The sequence below is a fragment of the Kryptolebias marmoratus genome, linkage group LG2, assembly GCF_001649575.2.
Source record: "Kryptolebias marmoratus isolate JLee-2015 linkage group LG2, ASM164957v2, whole genome shotgun sequence".
In the NCBI taxonomy this organism is placed as follows: domain Eukaryota; kingdom Metazoa; phylum Chordata; class Actinopteri; order Cyprinodontiformes; family Rivulidae; genus Kryptolebias; species Kryptolebias marmoratus.
The window spans coordinates 12,382,862-12,403,516 of record NC_051431.1 but is presented as its reverse complement, the minus strand read 5'-3'; the positions used below and the strand labels follow the sequence as shown (position 1 = coordinate 12,403,516).

The following is a 20,655-nucleotide window of genomic DNA, read 5'->3' as shown; positions in this document are numbered from 1 at the left end:
CAGTATAGTACTGTATATTTGCACAGCATTTAAAAAAAAAAAGATTTTATGATGTATTAAAAGAACACGTGATTCACATTATTTTCTTAGTTGCTAATTTCAATTCAAAACCTGACTCTGTGTTTTCCTGAACTCGGTCCTTTAAAACCAACATTACTTCATGCAGTTTAGTCTAACCTACAGAAATGTGTCTATTTCAATCTTTATTACGCTGCTGGGTTTTCAAATATGATGCAGCGCATCAAGAAACACACGCCGCTTTATGTCACTGTACAAAATTTTTATTTTTTTTGATCTCTTCTTCCTTATTGACATACAACAGGGGACCCGTAAACAAAAAGTCGTTTGATACAAGCCAGAATGCAGTTCAAAAATATATAAGACAAAATTAATAAAAAGCAGGTCTCTTATCCCTTGTAGTTAGAGGAAATTGTTTGAATACAGCTTTATATGATGTACAAAATATCACACAGTGATAAATTGCTAATAAAAAAATAAAAACACAAAGAAATGAGAGTCCTTTACCTTGGCCTCTGACTGGCAACAGGATAGTTTTCATTTTTCGTTTGTTTTCATCATTTTTCTTGTTTTTTTTTTAACCGTTTTGCCTTTTTTTATTTATTTATTAATTTTTTTTATAAGTTTTACATTGTCATTATCATTCACAAGTTTGTTCTATGCCTAGGAAGGAAGAATGATTCACTTATGATACTACAATATTCTTAAATCTTAATAATCATATTGGTAAGTAAAGAAAAGCAATGCAAGAAAGAAAACAAGAAAATGATAGACATTTTACAGCACGTAATGGCAACTCTACTCATCATTTACAACCTCTGTTCCGATATCTTTTCTTGATGTGTCATACTGATTTGTCTCTGTCGTCCCCCACAGAGTGAAACGAAAGCGTCAGCTCGTAAGAAAAACTCCCACTGCCGGCTAAACGCGCGAGCCGCAGCAGGGTCCGCCATTGCGGCGTTAACTTCAGGTTTCTTTCAGCACCCTGTCTGTTCACTCCTAAACTAGATGTAGTGCAAAATGGAGCCAAATAGTAGTTAAATAAGACAACAGGACTTCGTGACCTGCTGCTGTACAATAACGTAGTGGCGATTTTTTTTTTTTTTTTTTCTAAGATTTATGTCAAAGCAACAGCAGAGTGACATGTTCTTTTTTTTTTTCTTTTAAATCTCACATATTCATACAAACACCCTGTTTGGACAACAAATATATAGATTAATTAATAACGCTAGTGTTGCGAAATCATTAAAAGGACTGACTACCTTTAGGCTACTTTTAAACTTGGATCTGTAGTTGATTTCTTGAACTCAAGCCAGCTGCTTAAGGGTCGACGTTTGCTGAATATAAAAATGTGTCCTCTTTGGGAATTCGGTCGGCGTGCCTTTCCGAGAGTAATACATCTGGGGGGGTTTTAAGAGTAGCTGGCGAAGAGCCGGGTAATCCGGGTGCCGTCGACAACAGGTATCTGTATCTCCTTCCCACCAAAAACACAACAATTAAGAGCATCCTACTGAAGCTTGTTCAAACACGGCTGGTGAACACAACGTTCTCCTCTGCAGATTCTCTCTCTCACACACACACACACACACACACGTCCGTTTGAGACTGATTAGTGGGACAGCGGGACACAAAGAGAGACAGGTGTGATCAGAGGAACCGATTATTCCCGAGAGATCTCTTGTTCGAAATAAATCAGAGAGGCAGAGCAGGTGACAAACTGTGTCACTGATATCATAAGACACTCGGCATGGGCCGGTTTCCACCCGCACCAAACGATTTCCTGTCGTAAGATTACTGCGCTTTAAATTCCTTTAAATGATAAGACGCCAGAGCCGGTGTGGGGGTTTCCTCTGGCCACATGGAGAGAAGTGTAAGCCCCACCTCCCTGACCTGTTGCTGTGAGCTGTCAGTCAGCTGTGTATGACGACGCAAAGGGGAAGAGAACTCTGAACTTTCCCCCCTCGTTAAAAAAAAAAGAAAAAATAGGCCAGGTCAACTGTGTGAGATTATGGCAGTGAGAAGAAGCACGACTTTGCAACCCAGAGCAGCGAGACGCACCGGTCTTTTTTAAAGCGATGCTGTCCTGAAAACCAGCGTTTACAACAAGCTACAGGAGTGACATTATCTACTGGTAAAATAAACCCACCTGCTGCAAGCTTGCTACAGTGGCTAATAGGCAGGCTAATTAACTAGCTAACATGTGCTACAAAAAGCAGAATGACAGAAAAAGAGTTAATATTCAGCACAGCAACGAAGTTTGTTTCAGAACTAAAAGTATCTTAAAACCTGCTGAACGTTTGCTGTTTGAGCTGACGCTGATTTTAAATTTCATCTCAACACTCGTGATTAAAATCAGGATTTCAACCTAGATTATTAAAAAAACCAACAGATGACAGAGAGATCTAAAATCTGTGTCACGACTACATAAAATAGCCAGCGCTAATTTTGAACAGAAATTAAAATCGTGTTCCTACTTGCCTTATGTAAATCTGTGCATCGAAATTAAAATAACTATAAATAAATATTATTTATATTATTATTGCTATAATATAGTCAGTATTATTGCAATATGTGCTAGTATTTAAGCAGAAGTAATAGTAGTTGCATTTTTTTTTGTTTGTTTTTGAATAAAAACAATTGAATCTTGCGGTGCATTTTAAACTTTCTGTTTTAATACCGTGATGTTATGAAACTGTGGCATCTTTGCTAAAGGTTATCAAGCTGTCAGTATCTCTTACTGGTCCGACCCTACAAAACACCATTACATTTTACATGAATATTTTGCTTTTGGGGCAACATTGATGGTTTTGTTGTTCTCTTTAAAAATAAAAAATAAAAAAAAAGCTCTCTTCAGGAAGAAGAGAGCTTTGTGCCATTAGCTCCCTGGCTAATGTGCTTCCTGTGACTGAGACAAAATGGTTCGAGTCGAGAGAACCCCGACTCAACAACGAAGCGAAGGTAATGTCGAGCTCTCCTTAAAGCCCGGACAAACGACAACAAACGAGAGCCGACCGCCAGCTTCACCAAGCTCAAAAATCCTTCATCACCATAACGTAATTTACCAACTCTGCACAATAATCATGCCTCAAACAATCAGCGTCTACATTATTCACATTCCTCTAATCAAAGCATGAACAGTGACTGGTAATTCTGAAATGGGACCACAGTTAATGAAATGACTCAACAACTAAAAAGCTATTCAAAAAAAAGGAGATTCAAACATCTGTCGCCGATATAGTTGAGAGACAAAACAGTTCCCTGATTCTGACTCAAGACTGACGAGGTCTTTCATAGCACCATGGTTTAACTAGTGCATTTACAAACACACACACACACACATATTTGTCTGTACAGTAAAAAAGCACCAAATGACAGAATCGGAGCCTTTTTGTTTGGCGCACACAGGCCCGGCGCGCAGATCTTCGTGACCTCAGCTACGCGCTCGAAATCTTCGTTTTCAGCTGCTTTACGTGGTGTGACGAGTCCGCAGAGTCAAGTCTCCGATGGATCGTGTCAGGAAATGTGTTTCTCTTCTACAGAAAGGTGACATTAAATCTCTAAACACACAGGCTCAAAGGAAGGAGCGGAATTAAGGGGATGCTACAGGAACGCTCGTTGAGAAATGGGAAATTAAAGCTATTTGTTCAACACTGGTTAGCCGCCGCCGCCCCTGCCTCACAACCCCGAGTTAAACGTTCTCCAATTGAATATGCGACATGACGCACGTGGTCTACCTGGAGTCTTTGGAATGTAGGACACGGGTTCTCAACGCAGAGACGGGATGGGGTGTTTTTCTGTCGTCACCGCTTTCGATCACACCTATAAATGTCTCCACAAGCTCCGTCTCAACCGCAGACGAGCTGAAACGTAACGTGGCAGTGCGTTTGTGCATTGTGTGCAGTGTGAAACATGGGTAGTGTGTCAGCAGCCGAAGCGCACAAACATATACACAAGGTGCTTAGTAAAAAACTGTTGGGAGGATGTGGTGGGGGGGGGGGAGAGAGAAAAGAAAAGAAAGAAAGCTGAACAGTGTAGTGTAGAAAAAATGTTACTCCAAATGATTACTTGGAAAAAAGAGCAGCCATAATTTGAAAGGTATTAAAAAAATGCATTACAAGATATGCTTAGTATTACAAGAAGTCACTGAGGCATCAGAGAACAGTGAGGAATTGAAGAGGTGTGTGTGTGTGTGTAGGGAGGGGGTGACGTCCCGTGGTGATGACCCATCCAGTGGGGAGCAGGACGAGCGTGTGTGTGTCGGTGTGTGTGTGTGGGTGCGAGGGAGAGCAAACGAAATGTTTCCACTGTAGTCTTCAGTCTCTTTTGGCCCAGTTGAAGATGCAGGACACTGAAAGGAGGAGAAATAAAAAATAAAGTTGGACAAGCAGATGTTCACGAATAGAATGTGCGTCCCTGCAGCCTCCCAACCTTGTGAGCATGCTCATTTTTAACACAAAAATATGTTTTTTTTAAGAATTTGCTAACATTAGCCTTTGTTAAGATGAATGCAGTAAATTATTGTTTGTATCAGCTGGTCAAAACTCCTCATCAAATATTAATATATTTTACAGATTTACAGATATTTTACAGCGAGCAGTAAAAAGAATGCATTTTCATATGTAAATAAATTGTTTTAAATATTATCATAAAATTACTGAACATCATGTGCAAGAATTGACAAGAGGTCAATAATTTCTGCAATTCTATACTATATTCGTATCAAAGCTCATGTTTTTCTGCATCTCACTTGTTAAAAATCTGTGAATCCCAATTTCGTTTAGTCTCCGTTTCCGCACACATTTAATGTTTATTCACCCCGTGACATCTCACCAAGATGGCAACCGTGCTGTCACACAAAAATCTTGGCAAGTGCGTCTGCGCCGGCGCTGGCGATGAAGGGCTGGGAGGAGTGGAAGGCCACGTCGTGAATGGCCTCGTCGTGCTTCTTCCTGTGGGCGGTGATTTCCTGCACGCACGTCCTGTTGTCCAGCATCCATAAGCGCACGGAGCAGTCGTGGCCTGCGGGGGGTTAAGAAAGTTAAGAAACCTCTCCCAGTAATGTTAGTCATAGTTAATGCGAGGCTTCAGAGTGTTACACTGTAGGATCGGAGGGCTTCTGATTGTTTGTTTAAATCAAAACAACCATGACTTTTATCTTGAAAAATGTATTTTGGTGGGGTGCTTTTCTTGGTAATACCAATTAATCAGCTCCTAATGAATGCAAGCTTGTATCATGATTAAGGTAATGCTAAAGCAAACTGTTTTTGTAAATTAAACATGTTTTTTTGGTGAAAAGAAGTGCAGGATGTGGTCAGAACTAGCACACAGGATATAAAGTAAGAGTAACACTCACTGCCAGAGATGAGGTAAGTGCCTTTAGGGTCTGTAGTCAGACAGGTGACAGCATCTAAGTGAGCCACCATCGAGTGGACGACTTTACCTGCACAAACACACAACCAAGGACGATTAGATTCATTTACGGCCATGAATATAAAGAGTCTGCAGAGGAAAGAAGCGGAGAACTTGAGCAGGTACCCGTCTTGTTGTCGAGGAAGCGGATGGTGCGGTTCTCGTGTGCTGTAATGGAGACCGGCTCGGTCGGGTGGCTGACGACACGGTTGATCAGCTCGCTGCCTGCAAGGAGACGCAACATTCACTCAGCTAACCATCCGAATCCGTTCTGGAGCGGGTGACGAAGCTCGGCTGTGACCGAGGACGTACCGTCTTTCGTCTGCGTCTCCAGCGCGGTGACGCTCTGCTCCGTGTTGAGGTCGTAGAGCAGCGTCTCGCCGGCGTCGAACGACACCACCACCTGATTCGGGTCCGTGGTCACGAAGGCCACCGAGGTGGGCGTCCCGTGTTCTGGGGAAAGACAGATGACAGATAAATCCAAACTCTCCACAGTAATTCTGAGATGCATTTTGATCTGCAGAGATTCAGTTTTACAAAATGTTTTGCAGTTTTTACCAAAGGTGAACTTTTCCTGCTGTTTTAAAAACATATTTTACGTATTTTTATATCATTTTTTAAAATCTGGTATTTTCTTCTTGTGTTTTCTGCTTTTCTTTTGCATTAAAATCTCTACGCTCCGTTTTCTTTTTATTGCAATAAGAGTTTCAAGTTTCTGTCACTGGTATCTATGCGTCGAGAGGCCACCTCACAAGACAGATCTCTACCTCTCTCCTTGTTGAAAACGGACACGCAGGGGGACGAGTTCTGAGGGTCCCAGATGCGAATAGTGCCGTCGGCTGAGCACGAGGCGAGGCGATGGTGGACCGCTGAGTAGGTCAGACCCCAAACACTGTCCTCATGGCCGTCTAACACGCTGCTCTGAATGCCAGGATCTGCCAGGAGAAATCATTTACAGACAACATGAAGAGAACATGGCTTAGAGATCAGAATTCTAACATACAAATTCAAACCTTTTCTATATGGAAATTACAAGATTCCTCAGAGGTAATTGTTTGAATCATTTATAAAATAAAATACTGTCTGATAATGAACCGGTCCATAGAGCTGAAAAGGTTGGGGACCGCTGATCTAATGTACTCAAAAGTCCAGTTTGTTTTTGATAGTTCATAATAAAACACCTCCTCCACTGAAGGTATTTGAACATGTTAGTTCAGAGCAGATAACGAGGTCCTCCAGGTCAACAGTTCAGGGAAAAAGTAGAACCTCTGAAGGTTTTTGGTTAACGACAAGTAATGATTTATGTATTTTTCTCCAGAGGCCAAACAGTGTTTTTTTTTTTAGTAATTAATGTTGCCAACTTTGACAAATAGACTATGAAACTGTAGAGCATCAACACTTTTCCTATCTTTCACAGTGGTGTGGCTGTAAATTGAAGATGGATGTAATCTGCAGATCAGAAAAAAAAGAACATTTCAAGTCTCTTTAAGCTGCAATCTCTTAAATGGACAGCAGGGGGCGACACTTCTTGTTGCAAAAAGAAGGCAGCCTGTAATTTATGAGGAAATGACCACTTCTCAGTGGATTTGTTTGCCCAATTCTAATATATTTAATCCCTGTATTCCAGTTTTCTTTCTCCATTATGATGAATGTGCTTCAGAAATGTGACTTACGGGCAGCTAATGGATGATCAGCAGCCTGCAGTTATGCAGTGCATTTAAAAACCTTAGCAGGATTCACAAAGTGCTTCAAAATGTGGTTCTAATTTGCAAACAGCTGCCATGGAAGCTGCAGCCCTCAGGAAAAACTTGTCCAGAGACACCTCAGCAGATGGGGACCCAATTGCAAAGTGTGCAATTTACATATTACAAACAAAATATGGAAAATAGTGCCGAAACAAATGTTTTTCATAATCTGGCTTCCTTTTTCATCACACATTATCCAAAAACATTTTAACACTGCGCAGGAATCCTGGAATGGTCCAGTTTTAAAGCGTTACCGTAGTTATCGTAGGGATCCACGTTGAGGTCGGGCATCTTCCAACACCGAACAGTTCCGTCCAGACCGCCGCTGTAGCAGGATTCTCCGTCCTCGCTCATGGTCAACGAAAGGACAGCTCCGCTACACAAAGAGAGAAAGACTTCAGTAAATTAGACTGCTGAATGTCAGATGCAATAACTGGAACACAAAGAATAAACTGACATCTGTAAACATCTGAAACTGAACTCACCTGTGAGCCCTGAATGTGTAGATGGGCTCGACATCCAAAGCTGCGTTCCTGTGGAGGGACACCATCCTAAACGTGAGCGTCATGCTTTCGTTTCTCTGCTTTATTTCAGCTCATATTTAGCCTTACTTTTTAGAGTGCATGGCCTTGTTGAGGTTCCACAGCTTTAGCGTACCGTCCTCGGACGCCGTGAGCAGCACTGCTTGGCTGGGGTGAAAGGTCAAGGCCCGGATGGCGTCGAAGTGGCTGCGTAGTGTGAAACGAGGGTTCCACGTCTTCTTGAAATCCTCTCTGTTATCCTGCATCTGACAGGAGGAGACATGCAGCACATCAGCCAACATTTACAGTCCTGAACGTCTGCGGTGAGTGTTGACCAGATGGGATCTGTAATTACATCTATGGAGAGATCGTTGTCATTGGCGACGGTGAGATCAGCCAGCTCCCCAAGATTCATGTCCCCTCCTCCAACAGCGTCCATTATGAAAACATCAGAGGAGAACCCAAGAGCTCCACCTGCAGGTTGGAGGTGGAAAAGAACACGAGTTATCCGCTGACATAAATTATGGCTCAATAAACATGCTCTGTTTAGAAATCTGTGTCCTTTTATCCTGGAGCCCTTCTCCCACACTACCAGAGATAATATTTACAGGTGTAGGTGTAGCCCTGCAGGTCTCCCCCCACACAAGCTCTGAAACGGAGCAAACTAAGGCAGCATCTAAATTTGAGTTGCAGGGCCCAAGCTTCAATCATGTGTGTGGGAGTAGAATGGCAAACTAATACTTAGGAAAGAAAAAAAAGGTGGGATTTCTTTGGAGGGGTTGTTGTTTTAAAGAGGCATATTAAATGTGCAGGTCTTACCTTCCCCGGAGCGAGCCGGTCCTGATATAGACGGGGGCGGAGAGGGTTTAGAAGGGAAGTCCGACATTATGCCTTGTAACTTGTTCCTGCGATTCTCTGAAGCCGGCAAGAGGAGAGAGACAAAACATCCAGTCATGACGAGAGGAGGAGAAGGAGGAGGAGGAGGAAGGATGGAGAGGTCCACACACGGACAGATGAAACAAACGGAGGCAGAAAAGAAAAGGAGAGAAGCTACAATGCACTCCTTCAATTTGATCATTAGGTGTTCTAAAATGATTTAAATTGATCTTAAATGCGAAGGAGCGTAACGTCTAGGAGCCGGAGAGTAGTTGTGATTCAGACAATGAGCTGTGAGGATGTGGGAGAAGGCAGCATGCGTGACAACCTTTGAAATGAGCCACAGCAGGAACATACAGAGAAGAGGATGACAGCCACAGAGCTCTAAAGACTCACAGAGTGACAGCTCATGAAACAGGACAGAGAGACAGGTGGTTGGGAAAAAGACGTTGGTTTTATTGACATGAAACAAAAACACAAGAACAGGTCAAAGGTTTGAAGGTGAGCGTGGGCAGGCACAAAAAACAGACACCGTTTGCTGGCAGTGTTTCTGGCAGGGCTGGTGGTGTCGCTATGGCAGCGGCGTACCTAATTCCCGTCCGTCCCCCGAGATCCGGGCTTCTCCCGCCCCCTCCCCATCCTCCCCTGAGCCGAGAAAGTCAAACTCATTTAGGGCATCCTCCGAGTCGTCTTCGTCCTCCTCGTCCTCGGGATCCAGGTCCGTGGTCATGGGCTCCGAGCTTATCTGGACGGGAGGAGGACAGCACAGGACAGAGGACAGGGGACAGGGAACAGGGGACAGACTCAGTACATGGCAAATCATCCACAGGGCTGATTGTTTACGGAACATGGAAACATTTCCTTTTTCTTCATTTCTCATCACTGATCAGACCTTTACGCGGGACTTTTTGCTTTTACGCGGACCGTCAATGCAGTCGGTGGCTATGCCTTGGAAGTCGTCTTCCTCGTCGCTGTCGTCTTCGTCGTCATCCTCACAGCCGTGAAGGAAAGGGATCTTATCAAGCACCGAGCCACCGACCCGTTCCTTGGAGCTCTCTTTGCCCGCGTTCCTAAAGAGACACACAAAGTTTGTTGAACTCACAGAACGTGTTCTTCAGGACACTTGTGTACTCTGGGCTGGCAGAATGGGTTCACTGACTGTGTAACACAATAACACAATAAAACAATAAAACGCAAACAGCGTGGAAACTCTGAAGTCTTAGAGCAAACACATGTAAGATGTCATATCTCCGAGGATGTCCTGCAGCTTACACACCTACACTTTGAAATTAGTTTACAGCACAAAGGCCTCGTCTGGCCTTATCTTATTCTGTGCAATAACTAAACGTATCCTTGTCCTTACTACATTTAAGTCACCTTTAGTTTACCTGATTATTACACAACTGCAGCATTTCTCATATAACATCCTGATGAAGGCCAAACAAAACGCTCCTCTGCTGTTTCTCCGTGGGTTTCTGTGAAGCGCACTATGATCTAATAAGGTCATGTTCGACAATAGATAATTAGGCTTCTGCCATAGTTTTTCTTAATAAAGCTGTGTCTATAAAAAGCTAAAAAAATAAATAAGTCAAATAGCATTTGAACATGGAGGCAGCTCTACTAATTTCGCCACTGGGTTTGAAATGGAGCAATCGAGACTTGATTGCTGTAGAGACTTTCAGCTTTAATTCAAGGACTTTAAAATATTGCACATATCAGTGTGATAGTGTGATGTTAATTCTTTGCCTAAAGTCTAAAACCTATTTCCTTTCTCAAGGTGTTGTGCCAGGCCTTTACTACAGCTGCTTTTAGCTGCACATTGTTTATTTGTCCTTCTGTATCAGTTGTGTCCATAATAAGTCAAAAGCCTGCTTAACTGGTTTAATATAAGTCAATACACAAACATTACATTTCAGGCTTTTAGGCTGCTTTGTAACATTTTTCGATCTGCATCTATTTAATGTGAAGAACGTCCAGTTTTGCAGCTTTTGCCTGAATCTGATGAGAACGTAGAAATCTACACGCTTCAGAAATCTTCTTGTTACTTTTATTAGCACTGATATGATGAGTAAACACAAGTGACTCGGTTTCACAGACAACTATGGCTGCCAATTCCATCAAACTACTAGAACCGTCTGTTGTGTTTCTTTTTTTTTTGAGCAGCAAAATGGGTTTGTTGTTTGTGCCATCAGTGCTGTACCTACTGTGCGTGTGAAATAAAGTCAGAGTCGGTGTCCGCTTTAACAGACGCACCTTTTAATTTGTTCCTCTATCTGTCGGACCAGCAAGGACTCTCCACCTGCTCGCTGCTCAGGCTCCGGACAGCCTTCGCTGGGCGGGGGCCCGTTGGCCTCCGGGCTGCTCCGCCCCAGCAGGGAGCGCACCCGTTTAGAGCGCATGTCCAGGATGGTGTCTGAGTAACCCACCTCCTCGAGGTATCTGCATTCACAGAAAGGAAACATCAATGCATCGGTGTAAATGGGTCCTGTAAACTTTAAAGTCCAGAGACACAGTTCTAAGGCTCGTTTGTTTGGAACGGATTAAAATGCAAGCAGGTGACAGAGGACGCTTACTTGCGTAGTAGCTGACGTCCCTCCTTCCATGACATCTGATTGGCCGGCTCAGAGTCCGTCTCGGCTGGTCCATTGGGAACTACGGGAAAAAAATTGTCATGTCAAGCCATGAACAGAAAAAGAAACGCACATCTACAGCAGTAAGACATGCAGCAATAATAATGAAACGTATCCAGATAACTTGTTAAAACCCTACGTTGTTCTGCCTCCATCTCTGGCTTCTTGTCTCCAGGACTCTGGTCATTTCCCATCTTCAGTTTCTGGTGCTTAGCCCTGGAGCCAAAAAAAAAAAACGAATCACATACAGTCAAAATGTACAAATTTTATTCACAAAAAGACCCAAAAAATGCAAAGAAAAGGTAAAAACAACAAGAATACCATGAGAGATGACGACTTTACCTTTCTTGTTTGAGGGCATACTCGAGCATTTTGATCCTCCTCACCAGGTCCTGTTTCATGTTCTCCTGGCCTTTCCTTTCACTCTGTAGGAATGCCACCTGAGCCTGAAACACACACGAATACAGGATGCTTAGTTTATATTCTAAAAAGGTGAACTTGTGCCGCATCCACTAAAACATAAAGATATAAACAACAAACCTAAAAAATTTGAATTTTGAAAAGACTAGAAAGGGCAAAAAATGTGTGCTGGAGTTTCAAACTAAGATCATCTCATGTTGAGAAATGACAGAGTTGTAGCCATTTTGGTCAAACCTCGTAAATGTCATTATGCGTGACAGCAACATTGTGAAATGTGTTAGTGTTAAAGACGACTCTCAGGTACAACCACGCCAAATTTTAGCTGAAGATCTGTAAAATTGTCTGAGTTAGAGCCCATGTTGTGTTGGCTAAGGTCAATTGACTGTGGTGGCCATCTTGAATAGGGTTAAATCCAAAAAGCAATCGGCTGTAGATGTACATGAATAATCATCTGGTTCATTAGATATTTTGCTCCTATAGACAAACAAGCACACACACACAAAGAAAAGGCTTTTCAAGAAAATAAAAATCAAAACATGTATTTAATTTTTCTTGAAAATCCTTGTCAGAAATTCTCATAGTCCTTGATTTAACAACACAAAGGTCAAACAGACTAATTTCACCTGTTTCTAGTTGGATTTGAAACCAGTTCCTTATTAGCATTGATCTGTGAAGCTCTGAGGTTGGAAGGTTTCCTTCACCTTTCTAGGACCTTTAAAAAATTGCTGCACAGACTCCTTTAAAGACTCAGATCTGGACCCTGATTCTCGGAGGCTGTCAGGATCAAAACTCTGTACCTTTTACATGGTGCAGAAGTGAAAGCTGTGGTCATTCTGATAAATCACAGTAATACCGTAACAAATGTCTCAAAACAGACACTGGGGCTCACGCCAGACACGTCTGCTCTCTCCGTGGACACCAACCCTGCTTTCCCATAATAAGGAACTAACTCAACCTCAAATTGCAGAAGCTCACTGTGACAAAAAATAATACTTTTTTTAAATCAATAAAACAAGCAAAAAAGAAAAAAATAAAAAGTTCCAGCTTGCTCTTAATCTCTCTAACACAAAGCCGGTCTTATGCAGTCTCGTAAACAGCTGCAAACTAAAATAATTAATATTAACTGAATTGACAAAGACAGGGTGTGAACGAGGGGAATAAAACCCTCTGATCTGACAAGCAGTCAAAACCTGACTTCTTAAAACCCGGAGGAATGAGGAAAGATTCGTGGAACAAGGCTCTTATTTTGAACTTTTTCTTTTTTTTTTGCCAACCGAGGCCTCAGTGCGCAGCTGCAGAGGAGTAAAAACACGACACACAGGAGCCGAAGTCAAACGCTCTCTTGTAAGACACATCCTTCCCTTTTCACTTCCTGTCCGTTTCCTTCCACACTGCTGATAAAACTTTCAACTCGAGGAAAGAGATTTTCTTCCTTCTTGGCGTTCTGGCAACTCATCACGGTCAGAGTGTGTGTTGTGAAGGACCCTCAGCTACTACCACTTCGAATTTTAGCTCAATATCTGTAACATTAACTGAATTATAGCCATTTATGTTTTGGCTATTGTAGATTAGCTGTAGCGGACATCTTGAATTGGGTTGACTCCAAAAGTCAACCACTCGTAGAGGTGCATCAAATGATTTCTTTCTGCAAGTTTCGGTACAGTTTGTTAACATAATTTGCAAACAGACACACAAATACACACACAGACCGGGGCAAAACCATTATCGTATACCTTTGCCTTTTGACAGCAGGTAATAAAAAATAACATCTAATTAGAAGTAGTTTTAAAAAAAGCCCTGACCCAGTTTCCACTCTGAGGATTTGCAAGCAGGTGACCGTCCAGCAGCTTTACAAAATTCACTTCCATTCTCTGTTGGTGCCAAGTCATCGTGGAGCATTAATAAAGCTCATTTTACAGCCCATTTCTCCTCCGCTCGGCCCGGTCCGTGTCCGCGAGCCTCCTCCCACACGAGAACGCGGCCCCGTGGAAACTGGAACAGTCTAAAAAAAAAAACGCCATCTCATGGGGGCAGACGTTCGGTCTGCTTCTGAGCGGAGGAAAGAGCACGCAGACTCCGGCGGCCGTGTAATCTGCGAGGAGGGCCAGCGGAACATGGGATAATCTGCCAAAGCAAACCTTGTCGCTGCTGAGTAATCCTGATTAATGCAATGTGATTTTATTTACTTATCCGGGACTTTTTGGAGATGCAATCGCAGGCGTTCTGCGTTGACTTTGTGTGGTTCATAAGTGGTTTAATAATGGAGGAGGAGATGGGTTTGATAAAAATGATCTGAAGTCCTTTAAGTATATAACATGAACGTGTAAACCATTATGCAGTTCAATATAACTTCCTGCAGTTACGTGGTTTATAATGGCTGAATGCAGTTAAAGCATTTCAATTACATGTTCTGTAACTGTAGATGCAATATTACCGTTTCCACATTTTCCCCAAGCAGTGTAACACAATCAGACTTTCATGTTAAAGTAAATCCCAAAAGGATCTCTGCCGTACCTAGGCAGCACTGTGGCTGCAGAGGCAGCAGCCAGGAGGGAAAACAAGGGGTTTTAGAAAACGGCATCAGTGGAAACTGGGGCCACCGTCAGAAAAATGTGCGACTGCAATATTATTGTTGACTATTGCACTGGTGACAAATCCACATTTTCATCACTCCTCTCGTTCCGCTCTGTCATTTTGACACTCATAACGCTCTCCGTGTGCTTTAGCATCTCAGCCGCCATCAGCTAAATCTGGTGCGAACGCCAAGGGCAGCGAGGGCCCGTCTGATTGGCCGAACATATTGTTGGCATGGAGGACAACAATGAACGGCACTCAGATTATAAGAGTCTATTTCTCGCAGTCTAAGCAGTCCTTTGAGATACTGGTACTACAATATCTTCAATATACTGAAAAACAGGCAAAATCGAGTAATTACCCACAAATTCAATGCTCATCCTTCATTGCTGCTGTCACCTGTGATTTAAAAAGAAGTACAAAACGGTTCATTCAAGCAATATTTTGTAAACCTTTATGCTGCTTTTCATTTCACATTACACGGTTATTTATATAGAATTTCATGGTTGTTTGCGAGCACAAATAGCAGCAGCTAGCTGTAGCACTTTTGGTTCAGGCTGAGTCACTTCAGGCAGGAATATCGTCATATTTCTGCCTGAATTAGAATGTAGTGCAAAGCTGACGATGGTTTTAAAATAGCCTTCAGGTAAAATATAACATTCTGGAGACTGATAGCGGACTAAAATCCACTTTGATCTTGGCACTGTTCTGATCGGCCGTTAGCTTGTCCATTTGGTCAGAATTAAACTCGATATTTCTCCAAACTGAGGCTGTTTAAAGAGCTATCCACAGCAGGTAACATATTAATTGCTCATAACCTTTCTGCAGAACCAAACTTGAAAAGATCTAAACTTTATTGTCTCGGAGCTTCATGTCAAAATGCTTAAACGTGTATTTTCAATCAGTAAAGTAATATTCAAGCTTGACCTAGAACCCACAATACAAACACAGCATGTCTCTTTAAATGTTTTTTTGCTGCGAGTTAGTCGAGCAAATACCAAAACGAGACCAATCAGAAAGAGGAAGGGATATTAATGTCGTTCACTAAACAGTTTCTGTCTTATTTCTTAGCCCTTCTGACCAAAACCGATGCTGTGACAACTGGACAGAGACAGAAATCAACCAAGATCTTCACTTCCAACCACTTCTGATCGCTGACACATTCCGCAACACGCAGATCCCGTCTCTACGTCACCCATGAAGAGAAGGGCGCGCATTTTTACCCCCGCACAGACGGGCCACAACCTGTCCTAACACACTGATAACCATCGGCCTCCTTTTGTGCCAGACTCACACTCTGCTCCTTGTTTTTTTTTTTTTTAATGCTACAGATAACCTTCAGTCTCTCACGCTGCCTGGTCGGCCTCAGAGACAACTTAAGAGGGTTTACACACGAAAAACTGAAAGTGCTTCCTTTTAACGATACATAAAAGTAGCCATAAAGAAAGAAAAATATTTGAATGTCCTGAGGTTAATGCCTCTTAACCTCATTCTATTTGTAGCTCACTTGAGTTTTTGGCTTTGACATTCATCTGCTTGCCCCCCCCCCCCCTTTTTTTATTTTTTTTTTCACTGTATTTTTCCTATGGCCTCATAGAATAATATCGACAATATCAAAATTTGATGCCAAATAAGCAGATTGTTTCTTGCAACACACACTGACTTTTAGTTAGCTTGAGGATAAAACAAGTTCCTACAAATAAAAGCTCTTGAGGATGCGAGAATAACGAAACTTTATTTTTAATGGAGAAAACTGTTGAAACGGACTGGGGCAATTAAAACAAGACATAGAACTTTTTACTTGTTTTCGAGTTTTCATTTGCTTAAAATGTTCAGATGGGGGTCACGCTTGTCTTTTTGTTTTTACTCATATATGTGTGGGACAGGGGCAACATAAGTGATGAGGAAGCTCGTTCATCAGCTGTTTGGGGTCAAAATACATGCCTACTTTTTTCATGAAAAGAACAATCCAGCTCAAACAAAACCATCAGTCTCTTAGATGTCATTTGCTATGATCCCGCTGATGACAGCGTGCTTTAATTCTCCAGACTGTCGTGGTAAACGAACAAAGCCTCGGTCACAAAGGAACCTTAGTGGGAGCACACCTGTTGTGCCATCTGATCTCTCCTTCCTGAGTGTGTGTTTTCCTCCATGTAGCACGCCACTGCTGACCTTTTCCTTTCTGTTGTCGCACGGAGACCCGACACACGTTTGGCCTGTTCTGTCTGCGCGTCTCTGCGAGCTACAGCACGGGGTCAAGGGCGGCTTTCCTTCTCCCCACCGGCCACTTTTCTCTGTCTCATCCCCAACCCCCCGCCCCGTGAGAGTCCGAGAGCAAAACGAGCAGAGCAAAGAGTATTTTCTGGGACAGTGGAGGAGTGTGTAAGTGTGTGTGGCTTCAGGTCAAGTTAGAAGAGTAGGAAGTACAAAATATATATCTTCCATGATTGAAATGAGTAAAGAAAATGCACCCGTAATTAGAAAAGTGCAGACAGGAAATAAAAATACTAATAAAAACTCATATATAACGGGACCATTCAAGGTTGTGTGTGTGTGTGTGTTTGGGCAGGACACATGCTGTGCACAGAATACAAATGTCATAAGTGGTTCAAAGCTAAGAGAGTGGAACTATTAATTAGAGATGTGTACCCAGGGGCTCTGAAGCCCACACTCAACAGGAAGTGATTTCATCTGGATTATAAATAATCTTTCCAACAGGCTAGTTTGTCTAAAGAAGGAAATTCAGCCAGAAACCGGCAATCACAGCCTGTTTCTTCAGAGTCCTGTAATCTGATAAAAGTCTTCTTCACCCCTGAAGAACAGAGGGACGTGTCCACCCACCACGTGTCCTCCGTTCTGCCGTTCGACCGAAGACGTCCCACCTGGTCCAGACAGGAGGGGGAGCTTTAATTACCGACCTGTCAACAGAGACGCGGCACCACAGGTGGCCCCTCAGACTAACTACACGGAGACGACACGTGTGTTCTGGTCCCAGAGACACGCTACAACTCAGAGACGTCCCAAAACATCGCAGAACAGCTAGTTTCCCTCAGGGGATGAATAAAGTATCTTTATCTTTCCATTTCTAGCTCTATTCTACAATAGTGTCATTACCCTTTAAAAGAAATGCCAGGTTTTCAACTAAATTTCCATTTTTAAAAAATCCAGACTTTTCCAGACTGAACTCTATTAAGTCAATCTAGGATCCATTTTCAACATCCAAGTACTAACATTTTATATAAATCTGTAGAAAATGTCTGCATGATAGCCAGGGTTTTATCATCTCCAAAAGTCCTTTTAAAAAAAACTAAACCTAAATAATAAAACCTGAATTTTATTTAACTAGGCTGAATTGAAGTGTAGTGTCTTCTTTCTTAAAAAGTGATGTTTGGTTAAAAAATGACATTTCATGAAGTTCACACAGAGTTACTTGCTGCTGATAGTAACATAGTGTACGGTTCTGTGACACCTGCGTGACAACAAAGTGCACAAAACGTCACGTGTGCACGGTGCACGAGCGTACAGCATGCGGTGAAGTGTGCAGGACGGAGCCAGCGGCCACGCCAGCTGACAAGCCGGAGGCCTGTGGGTGTAAATATGTAAGCCGGGTCAGTTTTTCAGCCTGACACTCCGATGATCTTCTCCTTCATTCGGCGCTCCCATTGTGCCCGTGAAACCAGATCGTGTGCGGTGCATTACGCGCTTCCAGAACAAGCACTAATGGCGCGTTGGACTCGGCGGTGGCCTGGTTCTGATTTGCCTTCCGCCTCCTCTACGTGCCCGACGAGAAGCAGCGAGCTCAGACAGCTCGTTGTTGTTCATTTATATTTTATCGTGCTCCTTTTTATAACCGCATGGGTTTGAGTCGGGGGGGGGGGCAATCTGAGAACGGAGTAACGGAGGAGAGCCAGTCGTGTTTGTTTGTTTTGTTTTGTTTTTCTCTTCTTCTTTTTCTTAAGCATGCAAACTCCAGAAGATAGTTCAGTCCGCAGTAATTACAGGGGAACTGCGGTGACACAAGTAAGGCCACATATGGCCCTGAGAGGGAAAGACAAACTCTTCTAAACACAAAGCAAAAAATACATTTGCATGCATGATTTTTCTGACCTCTCTTAATCCTGGAGCGATTCGAGGAGCGAGTAAAACCTAACTCAGAGACGCCCTGCCTTAAAAGCGACATTACATCCACACACAGGAGGACTCCATAAGGGACCCTTTCTCTGAACACCCAGGACCACCAGCAGACTTCGCTCAGGGGCGTTTTTAGTCCACTGACTCACACACACACCCGCAGAGGTTTTTCTAGCCATTTCACAGCAACAAATCGATGACCTTTAACAACGCCGGCCCACTTGTCTGATCTAAAGGCAGACGCTGCGTTGGTAAGCGGGAGATCATTTCACATCGACGTATTTCATACATTTAAAGATTTCCCACGCAACCAGTGAGTCACTCGACTGTGTGCAAGTTCAAATGGCTGGTTTGTGTTTGTTTAAACTTTCAGTGAACAGTTAAACTCTTTGCTGCAGATCACTGCTGGTAACGTCCTCTGAGTACAGCTGATCGCTGTTTTACTGACAAACACATCCACATTTCACAGCTTTTCCTGTGTGTTAAGGACACCACGTCGATGCTCAAATCACTATCACACCGCCATTAAGTGATTTCAGTTCAGGGCTGCATGACACTGAGATCATTTCTAACCACAACTGAACAACCACAGATGTTTTGATCTCCTTTCTGTCGGGTTTTAAAAATAAAAAAAATCTGACTATTCATTGCTCACGGGCTAAATTTGCACATGACCGGCTTACAGATGAACACAGACTGTGGCTCAGACGTGTCTTTGAGGTGTACACCGGATGAGTGTTTGGCAAGGCGGCCACACCTGAAGTATTCACCTCTTTTTACCTGGCTGCTTTCACGCACCCATATAGGTGTTAATCTGCAAGATTTTATCACAATATCTCAAAAAGCAGAAACTCTGCTCAGCTGTGACAAGGATACAAAAACAATGAACTCCCAAATAATTCATTTGGATTAGGTAATCGTTGTAATTAGTTTATTTAATGACACCATAAAGGAGTTTAATGAGATTTTATGCATCAATGTTGGGTATTTTAGATCAATCCATGAGTTAAAGGTGTAGTGGACTTTTTGAACCTCCAAACGGGATAAATAGGAGTATCTACCCATCTATTAAATTAAATCTGTTTTGTCTGTTTGGTGGTTTAAAGCACTTTGATTTATTAAACAGTAACAAAGTATCCTTGTGGCTACAATAAGTGGAAGTGTTAGCCCATTAGCATGCTGTCCTCCTTGACACTGATTGTTGGGGATGCTAAAACTGCTCCTGTGATTCCTGCGACAACAAAACAAAACACGCACACGCTTCTTCTTTTTTTTTTTTTTTTTTTTTTTTTTTTTTGTTGTTGTTGTTGTTGCTGTTGTTGAATAAATTTACCCTGAGTTCGTCCCTCTCAGCCTCCCAGCGGTATTTCTCGGCCTGGAAACGTCCCCATTCGAACTGGATGAAGTGCAGGATCCCTGGAAGCGTCATACCCGAGGAGTCCCCGTCCTGCGTGTCTCGAAGCGGCAGCGAGCCACTACCGGGGGCGGCCCCGACTGCCGCCGCCGCCGCTGCCATCGGACCCGTCGGACCGGGGGCTGCGGTCGCCTGGCCCGGAGCTGCTTTCGGCCCGTTTGGGTTGCGCCCCGCTCCGCTACCACCACCACCGCCGCCGCAGCTGCTGCTGCTGCTGCCACCGCCTCCGGAGTTCGGGTTTGGTCCTCCGCCGGATCTGTCCGCCTCCATTTTAAACGTTCAGCCTCTCGCCAGGATAAGGAGGTGGAAACGGGCAGAATGTATTAACAGAAAAATATAAATATAATATTTAAAATAAAAAAGTACCCCGTTCCCCCTTTCAGACCCACTGTTCTTCACCAAAAGCTGCCCTCTATTCTTTCCTTTTCTCACACGGCACACAGAGCAAAATTACTATTCACTTGGAAAATACTACACTTCCGCTTTCACACTTTCACAATAAAACACGATCTTTACCCAAAATTGAAACATCTCGGGATTTTTTGAATAACGAATGTGACTTATCTCGCAAAATCTTCTTTATACAATCAAAATGAATAAATAAACAAGTTAATGCTAAGATGCAGCCATTTGGTGTCATTTGCGCAAAACATATGTTAACATGTGACCGCGACTTTTATTTTGTTTTTTATCGCCCTGATTTATTTCCTCCTCCTCACGTTGGCTTTTGGGGATATGTAATTCGCAAATAAAGGAACGGTGTTTTCCGTAATAAACAATGAACATGTCGCTTTGGAGTTAATTTCCTGCCATTTTGTGAACAGGGCAGATAGGGGGAAAATGTAAAGTTATAAACAATTAGCCATAATGCTGCTTCCGGTTTTCCGGTTTCACGCAAAATTGAATTTAATAAATAT

At 42.8% G+C, this 20,655-nt stretch overlaps 1 protein-coding gene and 1 long non-coding RNA gene across 4 annotated transcripts; one reads left to right on the top strand and one right to left on the bottom strand.

Moving 5' to 3' along the window:
• Positions 1–520: 520 nt before the first annotated feature.
• strn4 (striatin, calmodulin binding protein 4) lies at positions 521–20,036 on the bottom strand. 3 transcript variants are annotated; one of them, XM_017429014.3, is made up of 18 exons: positions 18,301–19,594; positions 11,542–11,645; positions 11,339–11,415; positions 11,143–11,221; positions 10,823–11,008; positions 9,462–9,639; positions 9,158–9,314; positions 8,513–8,608; positions 8,049–8,167; positions 7,784–7,959; positions 7,658–7,705; positions 7,427–7,548; positions 6,195–6,362; positions 5,740–5,880; positions 5,554–5,652; positions 5,372–5,458; positions 4,849–5,037; positions 521–4,366 (listed from the first exon to the last, which is right to left on the bottom strand). In XM_017429014.3, exons 2-17 carry the CDS (start codon positions 11,598–11,600, stop codon positions 4,868–4,870), a joined length of 1,962 nt encoding a protein of 653 aa, XP_017284503.1. In that variant the 5' UTR covers positions 11,601–11,645; positions 18,301–19,594; the 3' UTR covers positions 521–4,366; positions 4,849–4,867. The 3 variants fall into 3 exon arrangements, with proteins under 3 accessions (XP_017284503.1, XP_017284502.1, XP_017284501.1); XM_017429013.3 differs by lacking the exon at positions 18,301–19,594 and adding an exon at positions 19,658–20,036 and having other exon boundaries at positions 533–4,366; positions 4,834–5,037; XM_017429012.3 differs by lacking the exon at positions 18,301–19,594 and adding an exon at positions 19,658–20,036 and having other exon boundaries at positions 533–4,366.
• Positions 17,706–20,521, top strand: LOC119617976. The gene is made up of 2 exons (XR_005234494.1): positions 17,706–17,801; positions 19,678–20,521. It is a non-coding gene; the product is annotated as an uncharacterized LOC119617976 (long non-coding RNA).
• The last annotated feature ends 134 nt before the right edge of the window (positions 20,522–20,655 follow it).